Source organism: Hyperoodon ampullatus (assembly GCF_949752795.1).
Source record: "Hyperoodon ampullatus genome assembly, chromosome: 9".
Classification (NCBI taxonomy): Eukaryota; Metazoa; Chordata; class Mammalia; order Artiodactyla; family Ziphiidae; genus Hyperoodon; species Hyperoodon ampullatus.
Genome location: NC_136922.1, coordinates 103,638,969 through 103,666,686, shown reverse-complemented (window position 1 = coordinate 103,666,686; position 27,718 = coordinate 103,638,969). Strand labels below are relative to the sequence as shown.

Below are 27,718 nucleotides of genomic sequence, written 5' to 3'. Positions count from 1 at the left end.
TGATCATCTTTACGACCACCACCCTCAGCTCTTTGGGGCAGGTCGCCTGTTTCCACGTCACTTAGTTCTTGGTCTTCTGTTGGGAACACGTTCCTCTGTCACCTCCTTTTGCCGGATGTCCTGTTTGTACGTATCTTGTAGGTTGGTTACATTTCCCGGCCTTGGTGAAGGAGCCTTTTGTAGGAGAGATCCTACGCGAGCAGCACACTCCCTTCTCCTCACCAGAGCTGTATGCTTTAGGGTTCCCCCCTATGAGGGCTGTGTGGGTCCTTCTGTTGTGGTGGGCAGTCTAGTAGGCTTGGCCCTGCCTTGTGCAGAGGCTGCTGGTTGACAGGGCTGAGTCACGAGGTGTCTGGCTGCAGAACCCCTGGGGCTGCTCCCTGCCCACAGGTGGGTGGAGCCAGGCCCTGGGGTTAGTGCCAGCCTACTGGTGGACAGAGCAAGGTCCTGAAGCCTGGTTCCAGGGCCCAGGAGTCCCAAAGCTGGTATCAGATTGCTGATGGGTAGGGCCAGTTCCTGACAGTTGGCTGCAGGGTCCAGGATGTCCTGAAGCTTATGTTGGCCTGCTAGTGGGCAGGGCCAGGGCCCAGCTAGTCCCAGGTCAGGATCTAACCTGCTAGTAGGTGGACTGGGTCCGCAGGCTGCAGGGCTTTGGTTTTCTTTTGGCTGGTGGATAAGGCTGGTTCTGAGGCTAGAGCAGGCCTGTTGACGGGCGGCCCCTGGGGGTCCTGGGTCTTTGACTGGAGGCCCCTGGGGGTCCTGGGTCTAGTGCCTGCACACTGGTGTTGGGGCCAAGTCCTGGGCCCTCTGGTGGGCAGGGCCATGTCCATGGGCAGCCAGAAGCTCAGGGGGTCTTAAGGCAGCCTGTCTGTTGGTGAGTGGGGCTATGTCTGTGCCCAAACTTAGCTGCTTGGCCTGAAGTGTGCCAGCAGTAGTGCCTACAGGCTGTTGGGCCAGAGCAGGGCTGGCTCCTGAGGCTAACAGGCTAGAGGGAGGATTCCAAAATGGTGCTTTACCAGCACCAGTGTCCCCACGATAGAACTAGCTGCCACCAGCGTCTGTGTCCCCAAGGGGAGCTCCAGTTGCCTCCTGCCTCTCCCAGAGACTCTGCAAGATCAGCAGGTAGGTCTGACCCAGGCTCCTTTCAAATCACTGCTTCTGCCCTGGGTTCCCAGAGCATGAGATTTTGCGTCCTTTAAGGGTGGAGTCTGTACCTCCCTTAGCCCTCTGTGACTCCTGAAAGCCCCCTGGCCTTTAAGCCACCTGCTCTCTTGGAGCTTGTCTTCCCAGTGTGCGACCCCCGGGCTGGGGAGCTCAACGTGGGGTTTGGACCCTTCACTCCTTTCGTAGAACCTTTACAATTGTAGTTAGTTATTCTCCCGTTTGTGGGTCACGCACCCCGGGTATGGGACTTGACTACAATGGTGACTCTATCCCTCCTACCTGTCTCACTTTGTGGTTGTAGAAGCCCTTTTCTGGTTGGTAGGTTCTGGTCTTTATCATCATCAATGGTGGTTTTGCAAATAGTTGTAATTTTGGTGTGCCCATTAGAGCAGGTGAGGTCAGGGTCTTTCTCCTTTGCCATCCTGGCCAATCTCCACCTAAGTTAGGAGCTTCCAAGGTGCCACGGGGGCTGGACTTCGTTGAGGGCCCTCACGCAGGTCATCTGACAGACAACACTTGGTGAGGCCATGCGGACACAAGCCAGGGTCAACTGGACCCATTTACATTTAATCAAATTACATTTAATGTGATTTTGTTGTATTTAAGTCTGTTATCTTGCTTTTTGTATCCTATATGTACCACCATCTGGTCTTTAAAGTTAAATGACAGACAAAATGTTTAGTATAAATACAAACAATATATTATTCTCCAGCATGTTTCAAATGGTACTTAAACTGCTTTGTGTGTCCAGATAAAATAACTGAGAAAATACCCTATGAGACTATGTCTCCTCTGAGATGTAATTTTGGTGGGAAAAAACTTTTACTTTATATTTGGACATTTACAGTATATACAGATGATTCCTAAATTCATATCTCTAACTGAAATATACCTTCTGAAATCCTGACCTCTATATCCAAATAACTTTAACACCTATTTAACAACTCTACCTGGGTGTTTTCACAGGTAACTTTAAAGTATTCAAATTCACATACCTTCAGCTTCAAACTCACATAGTTCAAGCTAAGAAACTGAAACATCCCTAAGGTTAGGGCTGCTACCTACCTAGCTTATTGGTTCATCAGCCGAATCCCTGTGCATTTCTTACCATGTATCACATACACAGGATAACTCAGACCAGAGACCCCAATACAAGATGAAAGAGAAGACAAAAAATCCTAGATAAATAATCAAAAGGATCCTTTATTGTAAATGTATATAGTACCATAATTCATCAAAATAATTTATAATAGTTAACTCTCTTAAATATAATCTTATAAATGATGCCTTCTGAAGTTTAATGTGGATTCAATCAGTTTATTTAAAACTATTTAGAACATGGTATTAGAAATTAAAAAAAAATGAACTGTCATCTACAAAATCTTCTAAGAAAGGAAATCATGACAAGTTCCTGATCAGATAAACGCCACTCCATTATTTAGAAGCATAAATAAATTTGAATAGACACATCAATTTCCTGGGCTTTATCCTTCTATACAAACCTGACTCTTTAGAGAGTTAAAACTGCTTCTGGTTTCCTACCGTAAGTAAGAAATCCCTTAACAGCAGCTGAGAAATGACCGGAACCTCTTGGTGAACCATACTTCTTCACCTCCCGATGGTCACTCGGGGCTGCGACCTCTACTGTGGCTGCTGTCTCACCTCTGCTAGTGTCCCAGGCGTCTCCATGTTGAGGACAAGCATGACAAATCACCATTCCAGCCACAGCATCCACCTTAACCTTCCAAATGCCACTGCTGTGAGGAGGAGCCATCACAGATGGCCATGGCAACAAAACCTCTGCGACTCAGTGGATCGACCGCTCTCAGGCACTGTCCAACTGACACCTGGTACAGCCGATTATTCCTCTGAAAATAAAGTGGTGGCAAGAAAAAAACACCACCAGTTACTTGCTTTAAGTTAAAACACTTATTGCCAGAATATGGTAAAGAAGAGACAGTAATCTAGAAGAGATGTGGAACATTTCAGATTACTTACTTATTTATGGGATGCTACAAACTCAGAACCACCTTCTACAAGGTAAATAGACTATGAGTCCCTCTGCCATGCTCCCTCCTCTCAGCCTTGTCTGTCTCCTCACATCCTCCCATCACCACTAAGCAAGCGCCTCACCCCAAAGGTCCACTGCTGGGATCCTCCTGACCCATGGCACTTCATGAGTCGTGGTGGGTCTGATGAGCGAGTTTCTGACATATCCAGGCAGAGGAGATTATTTAAAACCAATTCGTGCTCTTCATTATAAATCCAAATCTAAGGAAGAAAATAAAAGATCAAAACCTCAAGTTTTGCTTCAGATTCTGAAATGCAGACTGCACGACACTTCACACATCTGTGGAAGAATGGATTTATTTTGTATGGTCTCTTACAGCAGGAACACCAGCTTAGTTATCTGAAAATGGAGTGAATTAACACAGGAGAAAGTGAGGTGCAATTCCAGGAAGAAATGTAAGCAGTGGTTGAATTAACTTAATTGACTGTATTTAATTGAGCACAAGATTGTAGATCTTCCCCAATTCCAGGATTTCACAATTCTACAATGCTTGTAATTCTCACACTGTGTAGAACTGAAGGAGCCCAGTGAGGCGGCTGGTTTGCCTTCTGTACAAAGAAAACACATGAGGCTATGATTTTCGTATTTCCCTCATTTGCTGGGCAGTGATGATGTGCATAAGCTGTCATATCCCATCATCCTGTGGAATCATAAGTATACTCTATTCTGGGCTCATAATAACATTTGCACTGAGATTACAATTTCATTGATGGCCCCAAAGCAGGATTCTCCTTAGATGTGCCAATGATCTTTGAGGATAGTTGTCTTTATGGTGTCTCAGATTATTTTCAAGAACAAAGGCCTGAAACTGGCTGAAATGGCCAAGTGCAATGAATAAATTTATTCTCCAATATGCACCATCACTAAATTGAAAAGGAAAACATTTTCTCCTATCCTCTGAATTATTTTATTCATTACTGCTTCTACCTACAGGCCCAAAATGTGTGTGTGCTGCCTCTGTTGGTACGAAGAGAAGGCTCCCCATCAGCGCCATGACAGAACACCAGTAAAACACAGATGCTGATGTTTTATAATCTGTGTTATCTAACAAAGGAGCCACCGGTCCACACGTGGCTACTGAGCACTGAGAGTGTGTCAAGTGTGACTGAGGAAATGAAATTTAAACTAACTAAAATGAAATAAAATTACCAATTCAACAGCCACATGTGGCTAGGGTATAAGTGCAATTCCATGCAGTCACAACATAGTACGGATAGGAGAGTGTAACTCCATCTCCTCAAACCTCTCACAGTTTCTGGAACAAATTTCACCAATCTCATCCTACTACAACCTAAACCACCAAAACCTCACTACAATTTAACACTTCCGTGTCTACAACACTGACACCTCTTGCACCCAGACGTGGCACAAAACCCTTTTTAAACCATGTTTTCCAGTACGTTAACACCTTAGATAGTGTGCATGAACTCTCCTAGAAATAAGATGTGATCTATGAAATTTCAAAGGACACACTCTATCCAAAAAGGGCCCAAGTGTTCTTTTCATTCTTGAATGACCCCATCCACCACTCAAATGGAAGCGTAAGTAAACGAAGCTTGCTTACTTACGACATGTTTTGAGCATTACAATCTTGAGGCACTACAACTAGGAGATTAGACCAATGTTAGGTTATGCTATTTTATCAGATACAAAGCAGTTTGCAATAAGTTTTCTGCTTATTTTTAGGTTCACTTAGTATCGCTGAAAGGACACATAAATTGAGAATAAATTATGTGAATGACATGAAATTGTGCTGTTTCCTCTGATGAACTACTAAAAATCAGTTAGAAAAACTCAATTTCACAGAAAACTCTACAAAACATATTCTGATTCATCCAATGCAGATTTAATGTTCTGGGCCAGAAAGAAGATGCATGTCCTTTGCCATTTCTAACAAATTCATATAGCTTTCAATTCTATATAACTCAAATTCACTCTGTGTAACTGCAAAGTACAAATAATGCTCTAAACAAACAAAATATTACTATGACAAACAATGACCAGAGGTAGGGAAAATGTACAAAGGAGACCACAACAGTATTAGATAGATGATCTCTGAAATCATTCCCAGCATAAACAACTTAACTTCAGCAAGTGGTGCTGGGAAAGTTGGACAGCCGCATGTAAATCAGTGAAGTTAGAACACACCTTCACACCATACACAAGACTTAAGACATGACACCATAAAACTCCTAAAAGAGAACATAGGCAAAGGCAAAACATTCTCTGACATTAATTGTACCAATGTTTTCTTAGGTCAGTCTCCCAAGGTAAAAAAAAAAAAAAAACAAAACAAAAAACAAAAATAAACAAATGGGACCTAATCAAACTTACAAGCTTTTTGTATAGCAAAGGAAACTGTAAGCAAAACGAAAAGATAGCCTACAGACTGGGAGAAAATATTTGCAAATGATGTGACCGACAAGGGCTTAATTTCCAAAATATACAAACAGCTTATACAACTCAACAACAACAAAAAGAAACAACTCAATCGAAAAATGGGCACAAGACCTAAATAGACATTTCTCCAAAGAAGACATACAGATGGCCAACAGGCACGTGAAAAGATGCTCAACGTTGCTACTTATAAGAGAAATGCACATCAAAACTACAATGAGGTACCACCTCACACTGGTCAGAATTGCCATCATTAAAAAGTCTACAAATAACAAATGCTGGAGAGGGTGTGGAGAAAAGGGGAACCCTGCTACATTGCTGGTGGGAATGTAAACTGGTGCAACCACTATGGAAAACAGTACGGAGGTTCCTCAAAAAACTAAAATAGAGCTGCTGTATGATCCAGCAATCCTACTCCTGGGCATATATCTGGAGAAAACCATAATTTGAAAAGATACGTTGCACCCCAATGTTCATAACAGCACTATTCACAATAGCCAAGACATGGAAACAACCTAAATGTCCATCAACAAATGAATGGATAAAGAAGATGTGGCACATATATATAATGGGATACTACTCAGTCATAAAAAAGAATGAAATGATGCCATTTGTAGCAACATGGATGGACCTAGAGATTATCATACTAAGTGAAGTCAGAAAGAGAAAGACAAATACCATATGACATCACTTATATGTGGAGTCTCAAATATGACACAAGTGAACTTATCTACAAAACAAACAGACTCACAGACATCTAGAACAGACTTGTGGTTGCCAAGGGGGGTGGGGGAGGGGAGGGAAGGACTGGGAGTTTGGGATTAGCAGATGCGAACTATTATCTATAGGATGGATAAACAACAGGGTCCTACTGTACAGCACAGGGAGCTATATTCAATACCCTGTGATAAACCATAATGGAAAAGAATACATATATAACTGAATCACTTTGCTGTACAGTAGAAATTAACACACCATTGTAAATCAACTATGCCTCACTAAAATAAATTTTAAAAAACAAAAAACCCCCCAACAATATAATTTTTAAAACGTCAGATTAAAATCTTGATGTCTGCCCCTCCCCCCTCAAGCCTGACTGCCAGCAGCTTCCCTTTCCTTCACTGAAGGACACTGTCCATGGACTGGCTGAGAGCCCAGAGGCCTAACTCACCTGATTTGGGTCACTGTAGTCACATGCCTTAAGCACTACTAGGCCTCCCTTCTGACTTGGGCGGCCCTGGGCTGCCAGACACTTGTGGGTCTGGAGGTGGTAGAGCTGTAAAAGAAGAGATTGCTCTTGACAAGCTGGTATGTATAGAAAGACCAATGTCAGAAGATGCCTTAGAATGCTAGAAAAGGAGGTTTTAGAGGAAATATGAAAATATTATTCCAGAGGTACGGATTCTAAAGGTCATAAAAAGATAAGCATTTTTTATTACTGAATTCTAGCTTTAGCACATAGGAGCATCACAATAGAGACTTCAAGGTTATAGGCAATTTTAACAATATATGCAGGCAGTGTCAAGTAGAAATTCTACCTAAAGATACAAGTTTACTAATCTACTATGGGGGGGAAGGAGATTAAATACCGTCTCTCCACTAAAGAACCTTAAAATGAAACTCAGGAAATAAGAACAAAAGGTACAAACAGACAGCACATAATTCAGTATAATGTACATGCCTAACTGGAGATAAACAGATTAAAAATGCCATAGGAATGCCAAAGGTGAGATACATAAAAGAAGCAAAGAGTATCTAGTCTAAGTAAAATGATTAGTTTAAATATTAAATGTGATTAGATATGCAAGGCAAAAATAATAATGGTAAGGGATTTCAACTATATGGACATACACCGGTACCTATTTTTACTTAAAGAGAAAACACCTAATAATAATAAACACCTTGATGACTTTTATAAGATAGAGAGAACAACAAGATAGGAGAAGGCTCTAGGCTTAATTCTAGCCACTTAAGAATTGCTGGCATTGTGAAAGAACCAGGAGAGGGATGCCTTCTTTATAACACAAAAGGGAAATTCGGGCAACAATTACAATATCTACACTTGCAGGAAGCAAATTCTAAGAAATGATTCAAGAAAAAGGTATGATTTTATGGCTAGACATCTAAAATTGAAGTGATATTATAAAACTGAAGAAATTTTACAAGAACCAAAAGGGAATATCTAAAGAATTGCGGTTGATCAATGGGTTTCTGCTAAGCTCAGATGACTGCTCAGGACGTCGGGTGTAAAACCTGACTTGGTACCACCACTTAGACCCTGACCACCATTTTTCACTTCCAGTCTGCAGTCAGTTCCAGAGCTGAGGCCAACAGTATACAGTTGCCCCATTTCTCCTTTGTTTTCCTTTTTGGACTGGTCTCTAACAAGTGAATTTTACACTCACTCACATTGCCTCTGTTTGTATATGCATATTTATAGCTATCCTCTTGGAAGCCAGCATATAACTTAGAGAAGCCATGTTCTCTTTAACACTGGCAGGTAAAGGATCTTAATATAAACAGCAAAGATATCAAAATTTCTAAGGTCTTACACCTGAGTAGAGGAAATTCTCCTAAAAAGAATATAATGGAAGGCAAGCCAGAGGCTATCCTTAAATATTTTAAGTCTACAATGTCATTTATTATATCACACAACATTTAATGAAACACTTTGCTAGGATCACTTTCTTACCCTTCCACGTTGGAGGACTTTGGGGCGTTTTGGCCCTCTATTGATAAAAATGGGTTGCTGGGGTTTGGCATTGGGCCCAGATATCTGCATCTCTGGGTAAATGTTATCCAAATACCATTTAAATGATTTACAATCCAACTTCTTCCTCAATTCAACACGCTCACTGATATTTCCATAGCTTCTGGTTCTCAGATCAGGTCTTAAGGAAAAATACTGCTCCTGAATTTAAAAAAGAAAAAGGAAAAATAAGAGAATAGATTTTTTTGTTTAAATGAATCACACCTCAAAAAAGCCATTACAAAGAAAAGACAGAGTTGCATGTGGCAGAAGAGGAGGTGGGAAGGAATACAATATGTGCAGGGTCTTGACAGGGGAAGCAGGGGGACTGGGTCAGAGCAAAGCCCAGTGAGCAGAAGAGGAGCCAGGTTCTGTGGGAGTCACAGGAGCGGACAGGAGGACAAAGAAACTGAAGAGAAACACAGTTCCTTCTGGTGCTGCTGTATCACCTCTCACAGACAAGATGCTTGGAAAATTTAAAAAGGAGTCACAACAAAAATGAGTGAAAGACTGGGTGAAGAGAAGAGAGAAAAACCCAGAAAGAGATGGCCCTAAAGCCAAGGTCATTCAATGGAAATAGGCAAGAGAGAAAAGCAACCAAAGCCAATGGAGTTACTAGCCTTATTATCCATCCTTCTCGGTGAGAGATTTAATCTCACCTTATATTCATCCAACCAAACATGTGCCAGCCGCAAGGAGTTGTGTGTCATGGTGTCCTGGCCCTCCGGAGAACCATATGGTCGCCTTTTCCGGAAAATGTGTCCAACTCTAGAGCAAGGGATGATGAAGAGCTTACCTCCACACATCCAGATCTGGTCAGAAGCAGAATATGTGTTAATGGTTCCTCACAGTGCTGTGAAATCGATGTACGAATTTTCATGAAACAGGCGTTTGTGAAACCTTGCAAGATGTTTTATCTTATTAGATATAACTATTCAAATAGAATAAAGTCAAAGTGTATATTTTTAAAAAAATTATCTGTCTTTACGATTAAAAAGAAACAAAACTCTAAAACAATGTAATATTCTTTTACTGCCCTGTGTCTACAATTGTACTTACCATACATGTTGTTTTAACATATCAAGGAAGTTGACCTTCAGGACTTAGGGACAAAGAATGCTTACTCATCAATCCTCTAATCTCAGTTCTACAGGTACTTTCTCATGAAACACATACAAACATACACCATTTTTTAGAAAAAAAAATTTTTTTTATAAAATATACAGAATAACTCTAGATTAAGATTCAGATCTTAGTTCTGGTCTAAATTTTGCCCTTGACTGAGTTACTTTATATAGGTATTTCAATTTTTATGAGATTCAATTACCTTATCTACAAAGACTGAACTAATAATATCTATTATACCTTGCAAATTTCAAATTCTAAAGATTAAGTAGGAAAATACATTTGCAAAAATACGAAATGGCACCTGCACAAGGTATTAGGGTATCTGATTGGGGGGAATCTGTTACGCAGACCGGGAGGTGGGAGGCGGGGAGTGGGGCCCTCTGCTAAGAGACAGAAATCTGAATTCTTTCCCTTGCCCTCTTTCTGCCTTTTCCAAAGACCGTCTTACCACCACAGCTGAGCCACAGACCCCACCCACAGCTGTCATCTGCCCAACCTTAGCAGCTGGAGGGAACAGTATATATAAAGGGTTCAGTAATCTATACGCAGGTGTTGATATCATTTATCTTATCAGCTGGGCTACTCCTGAAAGTGAAATGAGGAGCTATTAATAATCTCTCCAGGAGAACAGGTATGAACCAGGATGGTCTCGCACAGTCAGGAAAATCTGATGACCCCAACTATATATATCTAGGGTTATCAAATAAGATTAACAAATGGACAAAGAACAAAACTCTAGATTAAACGCGCATGAGGACTTCTTAATACATACCCAACTATTCATTACAACTATCACTTTTAAATTCTTACAAAATAAATGCAAGGCTTCTTATAGACTTTTGATATTTTGAATGGGTATTATCCACATTATAGATTGTGGTAAAGTAGTATTCATTAAGGACAATTTGTTAATAAAGACAGTCAAAGAGAATTTACAGAAAATATGGGATCATGGATGAAAATTATATTCCTTGCACACAGTTAATAATCAAGCATGCAAAAAAAAAAATTTACCCGAAATGATATTTCTAAATTTTCTCCTCCCCAGATATCCATGCCACTGTCATACTGTCCAAGTTCACTGAAATAGTTTCTGTTCATGGCAAACAATCCTCCAGCCATTGTAGGTGACCTAGAAAAGGAAAACAATTATTTTATCAATTCTATAGTCAATTATCTATCGTTCTTGTTTTAAAAAATTCAGTGCAGCTTTAGAACATCACTAATAGAAACTAGATTAACTATTATGAAACATTTTGTCTGATTTATGAGGGAATGAGCTGGGCCCCATAACTTAATTTTCTAGATCGCAAGCCCTGGCAAATGAAGGCTACTTTTCTAAGTATCACAAGTACTTTTAAAAATTGATTATAACTACTGCTGACAGAAATCCACCTGAATTATTTAATTCCTTCGACAGTCTCACAGAGCCACTGGGATTAAAAACTGGGCTCCAGGGCCTGCCAAGGAGAGAGCAGACAAACGTCACACTTTGAATTGGACTCAAACATGTGTTAGACCAGTGGTTCCCCGGGACATTTTTAGCTGTCACAGCCGTGGGGAGGGGTGCTACTGGCGTCTGATGGGTAGAGGCTAGATATACTGAACGCCCTGCGATGCACAGGGCAGCACCCACAATGGAGAGCTCTCTGGCCCTAAAGGTCAGTCCTGTCACAGTCGAGAACCCCTGTGTTCCTGAGAACTGACGTGGACGGGCCCCCCAGAGCCTGAGGCGGCTTCCAGTGACGTCACTGGCCGAACCGCACCGGGGGCGTGGCGTCTAGTGTTCTGAGCGGCCTCCCAGAAGAGAAGCCAGAGTCTCTGCAGGAGAAAACACCGCCCCAGGATGAATGTACCTCCATAATTTTTCATACACAATGTCCAGCATTAAACAAAAATAAACAAGCAAACTAACAAATAACCAGGAAATCAGGAAGATAAATCACATGAAAGAAAAAAATAAGAGAAACAATCTACAACAGAAACAGGTGTGCAGGGGTTTCAAATAACGGAGGTATCAGGCAGAGACTTTTAACTGTTCAGTATGTTCAAGCATAAAAGACAAGACTGAGAATCTGGCAGATAATCAGATGCTATCAATAAATAAACCAAATTTATGCATCTGAAAAACACTTCTGACAAAGACAGAAAAAAAAATGTCAGCAGCCAATGAGAGATTACCTTCAAAAGAAAAAAAAATTAGTTGTTGGCTTCTCACCAGAAACAGTGGAAGCCAGAAGGTTCTTGAATGATACCTTCAAAGTCCTGAAAGAATATACCTGCCAGTCTAGAACTGAATATCAAGTAAAAGTATTCTTCAAAATAATGGTGAAACAAACAAAAAAGTAAACAAACCCACCACTCTTTCCCCAACTTGATCCATGAGAGTCCCCCTGCACTCCCCCCTCTGCCTTTGCAGTTGATCATTCCTCCCTTTTCCCTCAGCTTGAAGCATCTATGTCCAGTGTCTGTGAAATGATGTTTTATCTGTTTCTCAGGATAAGAAACAGCAATCATTCCACCAGGTGCTGGAAACTGATTAGCCTTGAGGCAAGGGTTTCTAGGGCCACAACTCAGGGATGTGTATTTAATTACAGGGTCCCCAGAAACCCCTCTCCTGGCTACCACAAGCAACGGCTTCTTTTCTGGTCTTGGGAGCCAGACCTGGACTGTTACCTCAGAGGCAGGGGCCCCACAGAACACGCTGGGGCTTCCTCTTTGGCCACAGCTGGGCTCCCTTGAGACTTGAAGACTTCTGGCTGTCCTGCAACATGAGCCACAGTGACCCTGCCTCTACCGGCTCACAAGATGCCTGGTCCCTCTGCCTAATCCAGTCCCCCCTGAGCCACAGCCTGCTCAGGAATCAGTTGCAGCCTGTGAATCAGGCCAGAGCTTGCTTCGAGCCCAAGAAAAAAGCTGTCTTACTGGTGGAGGCTGGCCTTCCAAATCCTGGAGCCAGCCCTGCCAGCCAGGGGTCATTTTTGCCCTTTGGTGACCACTGTGTTCTTTCTCTGAAATATCTTACAATAGGTGATAATGTTGCTGACTCAAATTTCCACAAAAAGGAAAAAAAAAAAAACTACCTCTTGAGTGACGTCCTGGTCTGTTCCTCTCTGAGGAATCTTGCGGGAAAAGAATACTGTTGCTTCTGCTCTGTTTCCATGTTTCTGTTGGGAAAGAAACCCCACCTGCCCTGGGGTGTTGGTGTTTTTGTCTGTGTTGCCATCCCAGGCCTGCATTAGGGGCTTGTGTCTGCGTTGTAATGTCTGTACTATGTCTGGGGAGTCCTTCCCACCTGTCCAGCCAGGGGCCAGCCAACCCCTTGAAGAGGCTTCCATTTCCTTCCTATAACCCAAGGCACAGGGAGCACCGCCTCCCGTGACCCCACCTTCAGGAGCTGTGGTGGCACGTGCATCCATGAGCCTAGCCCTGGGCTACCTCCCCGAGGCCCACCTCTACCCACAGTCCTGTACAGGAGTCGAGTAAACAGGACGTCTCTGAGCCCCTGTCCCCAAAGGGCCGGCCAAGGGCTGCCCGCCAGCCTGGCTCCATGAGTCCTGCATGACCAAGTGACAGCTGGCGGGCTCTGCTATCCAGGCCCCTGCACCTCCTGCCCTGCCATCTGGCAAGGGATGGGCCCTTTTCTGTGAACTGACAACCTGTGGAAATGTGACCAATTAGTGTGAAATGCATGTTTAGCAAATGTTAGGTACTGTAGTTGAACCAATAAATGTGAGTCCTTCTGCACACACACACACACACACACACACACACAAAGTGAAACAAAGACATTTTCAGAAAGAGAGGAATAATCACCTGAAGGTCCAACCAAAAGAAATACTAAAATGTGTTCTTTAGTCAAAATGAAAATAAATCCTAGATGGAAGCTTGCAGATGCAGAAAGGATAAAAAGTAACATAAAAGGGGAAATATATGGGTAAACGTAAATGAATAATGGTTACATAAAAAAGTCTTGTAGGGTTAAAAAAAATACACACGTGGGACTTCCCTGGCAGTCCACTGGTTAGGACTCAGAGCTTCCACTGCAGGAGGCCCGGGATGGATCCCTGGGTAGGGAACTAAGATCCTGCAAGCCGTGAGGCACGGCCCAAAAGTACAAAAACACACACCACACCACCCCCCCCAAACACACATGTACATTTCAGCAATATAACTTGAAGGGGGATAACTGGAGTATGAACATTCTGATATCCTTGCATTGTTTGGAGAAAATACCAATCTGTATTACACTTTGATATGTCAAGTATGAAGGCTGTACTTTCTAAGGTAACCACTAACAGAACAGTAGGTAAGAAACTATAATGTCTAATAATGGGTGGCAGCTGGGAACAGAATAAATGGAATTCAGGCCCAAAGCAAGTAAGAGCAGAGAAAAAAGAACATAGAATAGATAGAAAGCAAATAGTACCATTGTAATCATAAACACAAAAATGTAAGTAGTATTACTGAATGTAATCAACTTAGCACTAATTAAAAGACAAAGTTTTCCACACAGGCTTAAAAACAAAAGCAACTACATGCTGCTTACAGGGACACGTATAAATATATGACCTCAGGAAGACTGACAGCAAAAGGGAAGAAAAGTTGCACAATTAAATACTAATGAAAACAAAGCTGGAACAGCCATATTGATGTCAGACTATAAAGTGAAAGTTTCACTATCCTAGAAGTACAGAATGAAATACAATTCATAATGATAAATGGTTTCATCACCAGAAGATTTAATAATTCTAAGTTGTCATGCATCTATTAACATAGCCTCAAAATATATGAAGAAAATATATAAAGAACTACAAGGAGAAACAGACACACAACTGTAGTGGGAAATTAATACACCATTTTCAATAACTGACAGAACATGTGAATTAAAAATTAATAAAAATATAGAATATTTGAACAACACAATGAACTTGACCCAACAAATACAACATCTCATCTTTAACAACTGCAGAAAATACAAATTCTGACCACAGTGTAAGCTAGGATTAAATAAAGACTATAAAGTTTCTGAATGCCTGTAAAATAATAAATGCACTGCTAAATAACCTACAGGTCAGAGAAGACATAACAATGAAAATATTTAGAAATAAATGACAATAAAAAATGATATATCACAGTTTGTGGGATGCAGCCAAAGCCATGATTAGAAGAAAATTTATTATCTCAAATGCATGTATTAGAAAAGAAAAAAGGCTGAAAATTTAAGAAGTCTAAACATCCAACTCAAGAAGTTAGCAACCTTGACATCATAGAAGTGAAACAGCTTACAGCCGAAAGGGGAGAAAAAGTGGAAAAAAGGAGAAAGCGGTGCTCATAGCCTCACTGTTCAAGCAAGAATGTCAAATGATGCTGTCAAAAGTCAACAGAACGGGGCTTCCCTGGTGGCACAGTGGTTGGGAATCCGCCTGCCAATGCAGGGGGACATGGGTTCGAGCCCTGGTCCAGGAAGATCCCACATGACATGGAGCAACTAAGCCCCTGCACCACAACTACTGAGCCTGCACTCTGGAGCCCGCAAGCCACAACTGCTGAGCCTGCGTGCCACAACTACTGAGCCTGCATGCCACAACTACTGAAGCCCGTGCACCTAGAGCCCGTGCTCTGCAACAAGAGAAGCCACTGCAATGAGAAGCCCGTGCACCGCAGCGAGGAGTGGCCCCCTCTCATTGCAGCCAGAGAAAGCCCACGTGCAGCAACAAAGACCCAACACAGCCAAAAAAAAAAAAAAAAAAAAGTCAGCAGAACAAGAAACAGATTTTTTTTAAGTATCAAAAGGAACCAATACAGTAACTAAAAAAATCATCCTACAACAATAAAAGGAACATGGGACTGATGTAAATTAGCTAAATCTTCATTTTTCCAACAGAGAGGGTCTATAGTTGGTTTTATGTTGAAAAGAGGACTATGCATATAATTTAGAGTTCAGGAAGTAAGAAATGGAAGACCAAAAATAAAAATGGTTAAAAGAATTTGCCTCTGGGGAGAAGGACTGAGAAGGGGGAGGGAAGGGTTAGAGCCTGCCACTTCTCATCCTAAGTTGCTCTATACTGTTTGACTTATTACTGTGAATACATGTTTCTGATTAAAAATATTAAAAATTAAACAATGAAAAACAAATACCCATGAAGATGATGAAATAGGCAGAAAGTGGCCACTGCCCTACAACTACGAATGAGAACACACATAACAGTCCAAGGAACTTTCTTCTTGCACTGGCAAAGGGAAGCTGAAAATGGGGTCAGCGCTCCTGTCTGCCTCCCATCACAGTACGTGAAGTCGTGGAGCCCAGAAACACAGAGGGACAGTCCCCAGGCGCAGCCCTGCTCTCCTGAGAGATGTGCTCCAGCACCTAACTCCCACCTGCAAGGCTGGGGAGCAGAGGGTGGGTAAAGACCCGCACTGAAAGCCCTGGGAAGAAGAAGGGTTACAGGCATGTGAAGACTGGAAGACAACTGAGAGCTGGGTGTGCTTTCTTCACGGACTTCACACAGAACTGCAACAGGTTCTCTCACAAAGCCTGAGAACAGAAGACAACCCACCCTGCCAGGAGAGCACCTCAGCCACCTGAGCTGGCCCAGCTCTCTATCAGCCTCCCCTCCAAGTCTGGTTCGGATGAAAGGAAGCTGGCAAGTACCCAAAGGCCAGCTGAGGAGCCAATGGCATTCTAGTCGCCTGAGGTGTGGGGAAAACGTTATCAACTAAAGGTGAAGACAGGCATGCCTGTGACTGGGCAGTTTCACTCCTGTAAGCGAGAAGCCATGAATAAGAATGCTGGCAACAGCACTCTTTGTAAGGTGGGAAAACAACCACTGAAAACAACCCAAATGCCCCGCCCACAGTAAACTGGATAAATGTTATGATACATTAGTATAACAGAATATTATACGGCAATAAAAATGAATCAACTATAATGCAGCACAGAGGCTTTTAAAGCAATACTGACTAAAAGAAGACAGTGATGAGTCCCATGGCTTCATTTATATGAAGTCCAAGAGCAGGGAACTGGACTACGTTACATCATTTAGAAATCATACATAGGTGGTACAACTCTCCAGGAGAGCAAGGAAATGATGAGTGGGTCAGGGTAATGACACCTCTAGGGACAAGGGCAGGGGCTGTGGGTGCAAGATACAGGGGGCATGTGGGTGCTATTTCTTGACTTGGTGGTAGTTTCACAGTGTTCACACTATAATCATTTATTAAATTGTATGCATATATACATGTATACTTTTTACATGCTATTTTTTTTTACAGTAAAAAAGTTTTAAAAAGGGACTTCCCTGGTAGTCCAGTGGTTAAGAATCCACCTTCCAGTGCAGGGGATGTGGGTTTGATCCCTGGCTGGGGAACTAAGATCCCACATGCCATGGGACAGCTAAGCCCGTACACCACAGCTACTGAGCCTGCATGCTCTAGAGCTGGTGCGCCACAACTAGAGAGCCTGCATGCCTCAACTACTGAGCCCACGCGCTCTGGAGCCCGTGTGCCACAACTAGAGAGGCTGCGTGCTGCAACTACTGAGCCCACATGCTCTGGAGCCCACATGCCGCAACGAAAGACCCCGCGTGCCGCAACAAAGATCCCGCATGCTGCAACTAAGACCCAATGCAGCCAAATAAATATATATTTTTTAAAAGCTGTATTAAAAAAAAAGTTTAAAAGAATAGGTCTAAGAACTTTAAAAAGTAAAAATACAAACGTCTCTGAAATCTACATGAGAAATTTAAAAGAAAACAAAAATAAGGAGAAATAACATATAAGAGATTTATAATATGAGAGAATATGGATGAAAATTGAAAATAATTCACATACGATGACTCAGTAATTGTGCGAGTGGGAATCCGTCCTAAAATCCTAGTTATAGAAAAGGCTTATGTATTAAATGTTCTTCTCAGTACCACTCACACTAGCAAAGGACTGAAGATGTGTTAACGACCAGTGCAATAACCGTGGTGTGTGATATAAACAACACAGCACAGGGGGTCCTCCCAGGCTATCCTATGCAACAATTATCCCAGGATATTGTTGACTTCTTCTGCCTTTCTCACTAAGATATAAATCCATGAGGGCCTGGACAATTTCTTATTCATAAATCTTGCCTTAGAACTTGGCAGAGTACGTAAAATTCAGTAAGCACTCAAAAATTTTTAACGGACAAACAAGTTAAGCCAACACTTTTGCTTCCCGCAAAGAAAAAGGAATTATCTTTGAGCATGTTTCCTCTTCTGGGAATTTTTCACACATACAGGAGAAATCTTACTTTATTGGTGCAGTAGCTCCGTCTGTTCCTCCAAGCTCAGAAAGGGGAACGAGGTCCCATTTGAAGTGCAGCCCCCAGTTGAATCCTCCCCGCACCACAGGGGACGAGCTGTAGGCTAGCGTGTCAGCGCTGATGATGTCGATCACCGGGCACACCACCATTTGCCGGTCCTCCCGGATGGCAGCCAGCAGGGGCTGCAGCCACATCACATTCACCTCACAGTGGCTGTCCAGGAACACCAGGACTTCTCCTAGGGAGGCAAACAATAGAGACCCTGAGAGCTGCACCGCACTCAAGTTAGGTATGGCCACCAGTTCAAGTGCTGATGCATTTACAGGCGTGAAAGGTAACTGCCACCCTTCCAGCCCAAACTATTAAACCAGTACTCAGAAGTCTGTTAGCCAGGAATTCTGTCTGAAGTGTACTGCTATGATTGAAGAACATATGCAAACGATGTGCACAACCTGTGAAAAAATTTACAGATGATTCATATTCTCCCAGTAAAAAGATTCAGAATCTCACAGGAACAATTCAGTTCTCTGGACAGCCAGGTATGGAGTGCGGTGCAATGATAGTGGTCAGCTGTGCGTATTTTTAGTACAATTATTGTAATGGAAATATTTATAAGATTAGTATGTATTTCCCTGCCTTAGTAAACAGAGGTTAGAGAACCTAACTCATTTTCACTGGTGACTCGGACACATTACCCCAGTTATCAATTATGGCTACAACACAGCGATTCTCAGGAGTGAGAGAAGCGTGCAGCCCTCTCATCACGTCAGCAACACAGCTCCCTTCTCCTTGGATTCACCACTTGCCTGCCACGCACTCATTTCTTTTTCTTCCATTTCCCACCCTTCCTTTCTAATCCCCCTAGTCTCATCAGCCACGGGATGCTTTTTTTTTTTTTTGTGGTACGCGGGCCTCTCACTGTTGTGGCCTCTCCCGTTGCGGAGCACAGGTTCCAGACGCGCAGGCTCAGCAGCCGTGGCTCATGGGCCCAGCCGCTCCGCAGCATGTGGGATCTTCCCGGACCGGGGCACGAACCCGTGTCCCCTGCATCAGCAGGCGGACTCTCAACCACTACGCCACCAGGGAAGCCCTACGGGATGCTCTTTTCTTCTAGTTAATAAAATTAAAATCATAAAGGTTTTATCATGCATTTTTAACTCCTCTTGATAAATGTGAGCAGGAGTGAGGGTTTCTTTGATAATCCCAAACTTCTTTGATAACTTAATGGTTATTCTGAACAGCTGAGAAACTTAGAATCCATCATCAGACAGCATTATTATTTTTCCAAACATTTATCCATGAAATGTATTGATACAGATTTTACGTGAATTTCATAAAGCACTGGATGCATCCTATTCCAATTAACAGTAGCAGAACTACCTCCAGCAAGAAAGTTCTCCAGGATGACAGTGACTTAGTCATGTCCTTCAAGGCCTCCTGTGAAGGACTTTATGAGGATGTTAAGAGCATACAGCTCACCAGATGTCATTTAATACAGAAAGGCAGAATGTTCAACCTGTACACTATTCAAGTGAAGTGAAGTCAATTCTATCAAGTTTCCTCTGAGGAGAAAATGTATAATAGCTTTTTTTAATTCTAAAAATGTTACTTTTTCAATTAAAGCCAACTTAACTAAATGCAGTAAGATAGTAACAGTCACATCGAACCTGAGATTGATTTCCCAAAAACTGGCTTATTTTTTGACAGATCCTAAACTATATTTGAACAAGGACCAACAGACCATAAAGAAAAAAACTAAATGACTATTGTTACCTGAAAAACAATAAACCTCAGTAACAACATACTATAACAGTACGATGTTCTGCGACATAATCTTCCCATTCCCTGCAAATACCCCACAATTTTCTATCTCGTGCCTTCAATATGTCAAAACTAGACTCTAAAGAAGAAAACGCGCCTTGAACTCAATCTGCATATCGCTGCAGAGTGGATGGAGGGGAGCTACTTCTCATTTTTTGTTAATTGCTCCTGTTCACTGCAGGTTTAAGAGAAAGGAGGGAAGAAGAAAGATTCTAAAAATGAAGTCACAGCTAAACCCAGCAAATGGGACAGTGGGTATACAAGGAGGGGTGGTGGCAGAAAGCAGTGCCAACCACTTAAACCCCAGTGACTGGTTATCTTGAGGAGAGCAGTATATGGGAAGGTAGGAGATTTTTTTCACTACTAGGGAATGCCCCCCCAAAGTTCTGGAATTTTAAAATTATCTTCATGATTTTTTTTGGCCATATCCAGGCATTACCTGCAGTATTAGATACCTAATATTTTTTAACAAATTCATTTGTTTTAACTTAAATAAATATATTTTAAAAGGAAAAATTTTTATCAAGATCATAAATGAAAATTAGGATCACCAACCTTCCATAGAGGTAACCGTAAAAAGAAATACATTTGAATCGATATAAAATGTAACTGAAGAAAAACCAGAAAGGCAGACCACTGAGGACTCCAGAGTTCACCTCCTTGGAGCCTGTGCTTTGGGACAACCGGGTTGGAGTTATGGAAAGGCCTTTCCCAAACTGAACAAGCCTCACCTTTCCTGCTGGCAGTGCCCACTAAGACATCACTTTTCAGAGACTGACGCAGGGATCAGGAGGGCAGGAGACTCAGAGCCCTCATCACTCAACACCCACCAAGAAAGGCCAATGGGAAGTTCTACCTGTTGCGTGGGCTGCTCCAATCATTCTTCCTCGAATCAATCCCTCACGTTTTGTATTTCTTATTACTTTAATCTTTCCAGGGAGATATTTTTGGATGTATTCATCTAGTTCTCCTTTCACATCATCTGAAAATGAGGAGTCGCACAACTGTTCAAACCACATGAGACATATGCACAGACATTTTGCAGATTCTCTAGAGTCGTGGCTGGTACTTGTGACAACAAATTTTTAGGCAAATATAGAATCTTCTTCTGCTTTATTTTAAAAGAAGATCATAGCTTATCTTGGAAGGAAGAAAATGAGGGTTAAGAGTTGGAATACTAGCCTAAAGGAATAGTTACTTAAGTTATAGACTTATCTGTATTTCCATAGCAACTAACACAACACTTTGCATAAAGAATGTTTGAAATGAGTATCTTGAGTGAATGAAATGTTTGGCTGACTGCATATAAATCAGATTTTAAACAAAATGATATGTAAATATCTTCTGTTTCAAAGTGATTTATTAAGTCCTACTCCATTTCAGAACAGTGGAGAAACAACGTCTATTGCCCTACCAAGAATTATATAATAGCAGCAGTAAATACATCCTTTTATTAATTTAGCACCTTCCATGGGCACTAAATATTTTTTATAAATTCTAGCTCATTTACCTTTAAATTTTGTAATAACTTCGAAGATCATATAAGATAATAATAAGTAATTCTTTCTATAGTTAGTATATAAACCATTGTAAATGATCATGAATTTTCCCTTTTAGAAAAAATACCAACAATATGAAAAATACAGGTTTACTTAAAAAAAAAATTCAACACCATAAATTCTAGAATTATACTACTTTGCCAATCTTCTACTTGGTCCAGACTCAAATTCTTGGTTTTTTTAATCATTCATTTTTGAAATTAAATTTTTTTCTATTTCTCCTATGAGATTTCAATAGTTACCAAGGTTTGAGAATTTTGCACCCATTGGTCTCAGTGTACATTTCCTCATTTTGTATACTTAAGTATACTTGCATACCAATTCTGTTGTTGATATATGAGAGATGCTTAATAAACCCTTGAGTTGTGAAAAAATATGTAATTGACATACAATTTATCAGTGTATCTCTGCAGGTTACTGTAATGAAAATAGCAGAAGGCTTGGAGTTATGTAGACCAGGGGTCTAATGTCAACTCTACCACTTAACAGCTACAGGATCTTGAGCAAATTACTTAATATTTCCTCCTCTGTAAAATGGGGGTACAGTCTCTCTCACAAGGCTGAGGACAGCCCTCCATCCTGCTGTGTGTACATGAAATCACTTTTAGGAAGAGTCTATGTTGAATTAAATAAAGGTCTGAAGTATGTACTGAATCATAAAATACTGGCCTTCAGAGATCATCTAAGAGCTATCAGAATGTAATCCACCTTATCTAGAGACAGCTGATATAACAGACTGACGAGATAAACGTAAGCCAAAGCATTATGTCTAGTTAAAAAAGCTAATCTCAAAAGGTCACATACTGTATGATTCTGTTTATAAAACATTCTTGAAGGGGTGATGGAGCAGTCCAGTCTGTACCTTGACTACAGTGGTGGTTACAGAAATCTGCTCATGGGATAAAATGACAAATAACTGTCCACACATATTGTACCAATGTTAAATTCTGGGTTTTGATATTGTACTATAATGATGTAAGATGTAACCAATGGGGGAAACTGGGTGAAGGGGTACACAGGACCTCTTCGTAACTTACTGTCTATCTGTAGTTATTTCAAAATAAAAATACTCTTTCAAAAAGGTAAGCCAAGGGAAAAATTTCAAGGGCCAAATTTGGGTAGCACAGTTTGAAAACAGATTACAAAGGTAATGCAGTTTCTTTGAAATTACCCTATAATCAGGCATTTAATTGTGGTTGGCTCTGTTGCAACTGCGTGCATGAGAGTCCTCCTATCCACTAAGTACTGAATGGTCAGCTCTGCTGATGTGGTCAGTGCAACAGTGAACAACAGCCTAGATCCCACATTGCCAATTACAACAGTCCTTACCGAAGTCACTGTCATCGTCCACAAGGATAATTTCGTGAAGAAGCCGGGCTGGCGTACGGTCTAGGACGCTGTGCACGGTCCGGAGCAAGGCAGAAAAGGCTTCGTTGTAGAAACAAATAACAACACTAGCGACTGGCAGATCCATCGGGTAAGACCTGTCTTTACATCTGTGAAGACGAATGTGGGAAAATTCTGACATTTTAAAAGCTCAAATGTTTTAGGTTATTATTCACTAAACATTAACTGTCCCCTTGTTCGGCCTCTTCCTTACATTATTAACAATTTTTAAAAAAGCGTTTAAGATAACAATGTGTTTTCTTATTCAAGAGTTTTACATTGGTTAATGATTTCTCCCTCCAGTACCTGCAACTCCGCTTATTTTTAGGTCAACGTTCTAAAAACTTGAATTTTTTTTTCTTTTTTGGTACATAAAAATGTGTTTTTACTAAAATCACTGCAAGTTTTTAATGCAGCACTCATAAGCTGATGTTCAGTTTCTTCTCCTCAAAGAGGTTTCAAAAGGAAATAATGGAAATGTGAAATTTTGTATTTGAAAATTTTATTTTTTGCCCAATAATAGAAAAAGATTTGAGTAAACTATGATGTACATCAGGATAATGGAAGAGCTTCCATGTAAGCAACTATTTGATAAAAAGGATTAAGTGGCTTTAAGCAACCACAATTAAAAAACCCACTAACTTAAACAATAAAATCTGGTATTCCATGTTCTTTTGCATGGCATACAAAACCTTCCAATGTCTGGGCCCTGCCCACCTCCAGTTTCTAGCCATTCCTTCACTACAGGCAAAATGAACTGTTTCAGTCCCTTTGACAAATAGTATAATTTTATGCCTCGATCTGTTCCCCATATAGGGGAAAACCTTCCCTTAGATCACTGCTCAGTCATCACCCTCTATGAAGCCTTCCCTGGTCATTCTGGTTTGGAGGACCCCATTTCACCAACTCCTATCACAGCCCTCATTCTTGTGGTACTGCAATTACTCACTTCTTTATCTACCTCCCCTGCTAGACACTAAGCCCTGTGAACCGAGAGACTATGTCTTATTTTTTTATTTCCAGGGCCTAACAGAGAGTCCAGCAAACAAAAGGTGCTGAAACAGATCTGTGGAATGAATGACTGACTGACCATATGAATCAAAAGCCTCTGAAGAAACAAAAATAATGAAAACAGAAAAGTGAGATGATGAGTAGAATTCTTCACTGATATTAATTCCTTTTTGCCATGAATCCAAAAAACAAACATTTAAAATAAACTTATGCTTGGAAGGTTATTTAATTATATGCAGGTAGCACCTCCCCCTCCTTCTTCCCACATGATTTTAAATTTCAAAAGAAACACAGCAAGCTCTAGAACTTTCTCAGTACAATCTCAGACCATGTGGCTTCAAGCATGATATGAGTGGAAATCTGTCTTAAGTTTTCTAGTATCCTGAATAATAAGCCTGATTGCAAAATATTACCGCCATCCCCATGACCTATTATGCTGGCACTAAAAACACCGTGTTATTAAAGTGACTAGCAGAAACCAATAAGGGACATACGCCGCATTCCTTGTATCTGGCACATCTCTGTGGTAGCCCAAGCGGTTACTAATAAGCATATTGAAGGCATGTTTCTGATACCCCAAGTCTCTCAACTCCTGATCACGTTCATTAAAAATCATACCTGCAAAAGAGTGACGTCACAGTCAGTACATTAAATCTGGAAAGGAATGCTACAATTACTGGTATATTATGATCTTAACTTCTTATAACCAGGTAATAGCCATGTTTCTCAAATCTAGTTTGTCTCCATTTTCAAAAAAGTAAATTGAGGTTTAAGTCAAATTTTTATCAGTTTAGCTCAAAAAGCAAGTGTACCTTAACCATAAATGACACCTGCTCACTAGCCATAATCTTAAGAATATTTTCAAGAGAAAAACTTACCTATGACCAAGAAAAAAGAGACTTAATGATGATTTTTCCATAAAAACAATAGATTATAGAACCCCATATGGACCTCAACAGGCCCCAATTAATGGAAGGTATTTTTTGGTTTTGTTAATTTTTGTCTAAAAAAAAAAAATTTTTTTTTAACAGCAAGTTTTTATATGAACTCCTTCCCTAAAAAATTATACTACTGATAAACCTTTCTATAAAGTCTCCGGTCAAGAAAGTCCTCCACAGATCTAATCAAGATCATTATAATTTAACATCTTTGCTCTAATATTGCCAGAAATCTTACCTTTACCAAGAACAATAAAGCCTCCCCTTGCTTTCTCTTTCCCACATAAAACCTTTAGCCTCTCCTCACAGAATGACTCCCTTATAACAGCATTTCTCAAAATCTGGTCATGGAAAACTAATTCCACTGGACATTAATAGACGTTAAAAAGAAAAAAAAAAGATTTCACGGTCAAATAATTCAGGAAAAGACTGGATTTTAAAAGTCAAGTAAGGGAATTCCCTGGCGGTCCGGTGGTTAGCACTCAGCACTTTCACTGCCGGGGCCCAGGTTCAAGTTGAGCAGGTTTCTTTCCCTTTTTTTTTTTTTTTAAAGAATATTGTTTGTTTTATGGATTCCCAGATGTGAGGGGATGAAATACAGAATGCAGTGTTTCCTCAATTATCTTATTTATCCCTATGATTTCTTCTAAGGGTTTTATAGTCTTTGATCCATTCTGAGTTAATTTAATATGACATGAGCTAAGGGTTCAAATTCATTCCTTTGCATGGGGATATCTATTTGTCCCAGCACCACTGGTTGAAAAGACCATTCTTCCCACATTAACTGCTCTTGGCACCCTTTCTGAAAATCAACTGACCACAGATGTTACTTGTCCTTGGGTATTATTGACCATAGATGCTACTTGACCACAGATGTCACAGAGTATATTTTCAGACTCTCAGTCTATCCTTTGATCTACTGATACATATCTTTTCTTATGCCAGTATCACACTGTCAGGAAGTTTTGAAATAGAGAAGTGTGTGTTCTCCAACTTTGTTCTTTTTCAAGACTGTTCAGGCTATTCAGAGCCCCTTGCAATTCCTTATCAGTTTTAGAATCAGATTTTCCATCTTTTCAACAAAGGCCATTGGGATTTTGATAAGGTTTACATTCAATCTGTGGGTTGCTTTGGGTGGTCCTGACATCTTAACAGTATTGAGCATTCCATCCATGAACCTCTTTCCATTTATTTAGGTCTAGTTTTATTTCTTTCAATAGTGCTGTGTAGTTTTCTGTGTACAAATCTTAGACCTCCTTGGCTATATTATTCTTAAGTACTTTATTCTTTCTGATTCCATTGTAAATGGGATTGTTCCCTTAAGTTTACTTTTGGACTGTTTATTGCTAATGTCCAGAAATACAACTGGTTTTGGTGTGTTGATCTTGTATCCTGTAACTTTGCTGAATTCATTTATTCGCTATAATATTTTTTGTGATCTTTAGGATCTTTTATAATTTAGTTTTTCAGGTAGGCAATTTGGGTTTGTCACTTCAAATATCTACAATTGTCTCACTACTTCTTTCATAGGCAAACAAAGTCCATTCAAAATGGTAAACCCAATGTTACTTCTTTAAAAAGTTTAAAAATTTTCTATAAACAAAAAAACTAGAAATTTTCCCATTAATGCTTTTAAAATGTCCAAATGGCTGTTTGAAAAAGTTAGAAGGTATATTTTATGAAAACTAAAGTAAGCAATAGCCTCCATTTCCTCATATAATTTTAAATATGTTCAACCTCCTGTATTAGGAAGTGATTAAATCCTAGGAACTGATTTTATTCTTTGAAACTATGATGCAGTGAAAAAAAATCTGTTTTAACATTTCCTTTATATTCTGTGGATCTTTCAATCTCTCAGAATCTCTGACTATATGCTTTTACTCTTAAATTAATTATTTGACGCGTCAATGAAGATCAAAGTTCTTTTTTAAGTTTTAAAGACAAAGTTTTAAAGGGCTCATTTATCCCTTAAAATAAAATTTGCTGAAACCAGGACTCTAGAATTACAGTATTCAGAGTCTTGCTTCCAAATTGAACAGAATATAATTTTTGAAGAATAAAAAAGTTTCTATTTTATAAACTCCTGTATTTAATAAATATATTCCGGCACCTGAATAATTCTTATAAGTAGAAATCTTATTAGATATAAGTAATCTCAACTTATTTCTAAACTCAATGGTTTATGTTCTGTTTTAATTAACTCTGCCTTTCAAAATGTGTTAAATAGTCACTTTTGAACCATTACTTTCCCTTAATAAATAATGCTAGCAATTATAATCCTTCCCCATAGGTTCCATTTTCTCTCTAGCCACTTAATTTTTCATTCTTTCTTTTCTTTTCTTTTTTTTCCTATTCTGGATCTCATTAGTTTCTCCCAAGTCCTCATAAAATATTGAAGTCAGAACTGGACAAAACAGAATATAACTCCCTACTGAGTCTGCAAAAATCATATGACCTCAGCTAGTTCATGAACGAAATACATCAGTGCAGAAAAAATGTCACATTTCCAATTCTCTGAACAGTACATGATTTAAAGAACAGTTAAACTTCCAATGATAAAATACTTTGACATGCTGCTAGCAAAAATCAAATACACTTACCCAGTTCAGAAGAGAATTTCATGTTGCCTCTTTCTGGATCTTCAATATGATTCTCTATCACATCATCAATTTTGTTTGCTTTGAACTGCGATTCTAACACTTGACTTGGACCTCGAGTGAAACGGGGATAAAATTTTTTGGGGAATGGTCCATGGGGCCCAGACCCCTTGATGGGCACATTCTTAAGTGGCTGAGTCACTTCACTGAAGTTGAAATAAACAAAAAGCAAAACCGTCCAGGTTGCAGACGTAAAAAGGCATCCATAACAGAAATATCGAACTGTGACACTTCCCATTATAGACCTAGCATAGCTGAAGGGCCATTTTCAGTTTCCTAAAAGAGAAAGATAAATATGTTAGACACATCCAGACACTTCTCAATCAACTACCAAGTTTATGCTCAGTTTTCCAACCTACCAAATAGCACTTCTAAACAATTTACTTAGGACCCCTATGCATACCATTAACCAACAGCCAAATATAAGAAGATATATGGACAGCACTGAATAAAAAAATAAAGGGATTCAACAATTAAAACCACAAGCCAATGTGTTAATACTCAGAAAACTAACGGCAGCAAAATAGCTGACTTATTCATTTGC

The 27,718-nt window shown here is 40.3% G+C and overlaps 1 protein-coding gene across 3 annotated transcripts; it reads right to left on the bottom strand.

Moving 5' to 3' along the window:
- Positions 1-2,900: 2,900 nt before the first annotated feature.
- On the bottom strand, positions 2,901-27,436 carry GALNT11 (polypeptide N-acetylgalactosaminyltransferase 11; the record flags this gene model as incomplete). Of its 3 annotated transcripts, none has more annotated exons than XM_079711186.1 (11): positions 2,901-3,032; positions 3,298-3,435; positions 6,804-6,908; positions 8,325-8,543; positions 9,041-9,193; positions 10,524-10,641; positions 17,791-18,040; positions 20,480-20,605; positions 22,512-22,678; positions 24,074-24,197; positions 27,118-27,436. In XM_079711186.1, the coding sequence occupies 11 exons, from the start codon at positions 27,410-27,412 to the stop codon at positions 2,901-2,903; spliced, it is 1,827 nt and encodes a 608-aa protein (XP_079567312.1). The 3 variants fall into 3 exon arrangements, with proteins under 3 accessions (XP_079567312.1, XP_079567310.1, XP_079567311.1); XM_079711184.1 differs by having other exon boundaries at positions 17,791-18,037; positions 27,118-27,412; XM_079711185.1 differs by lacking the exon at positions 20,480-20,605 and having other exon boundaries at positions 27,118-27,412.
- Between the last annotated feature and the right edge of the window lie 282 nt (positions 27,437-27,718).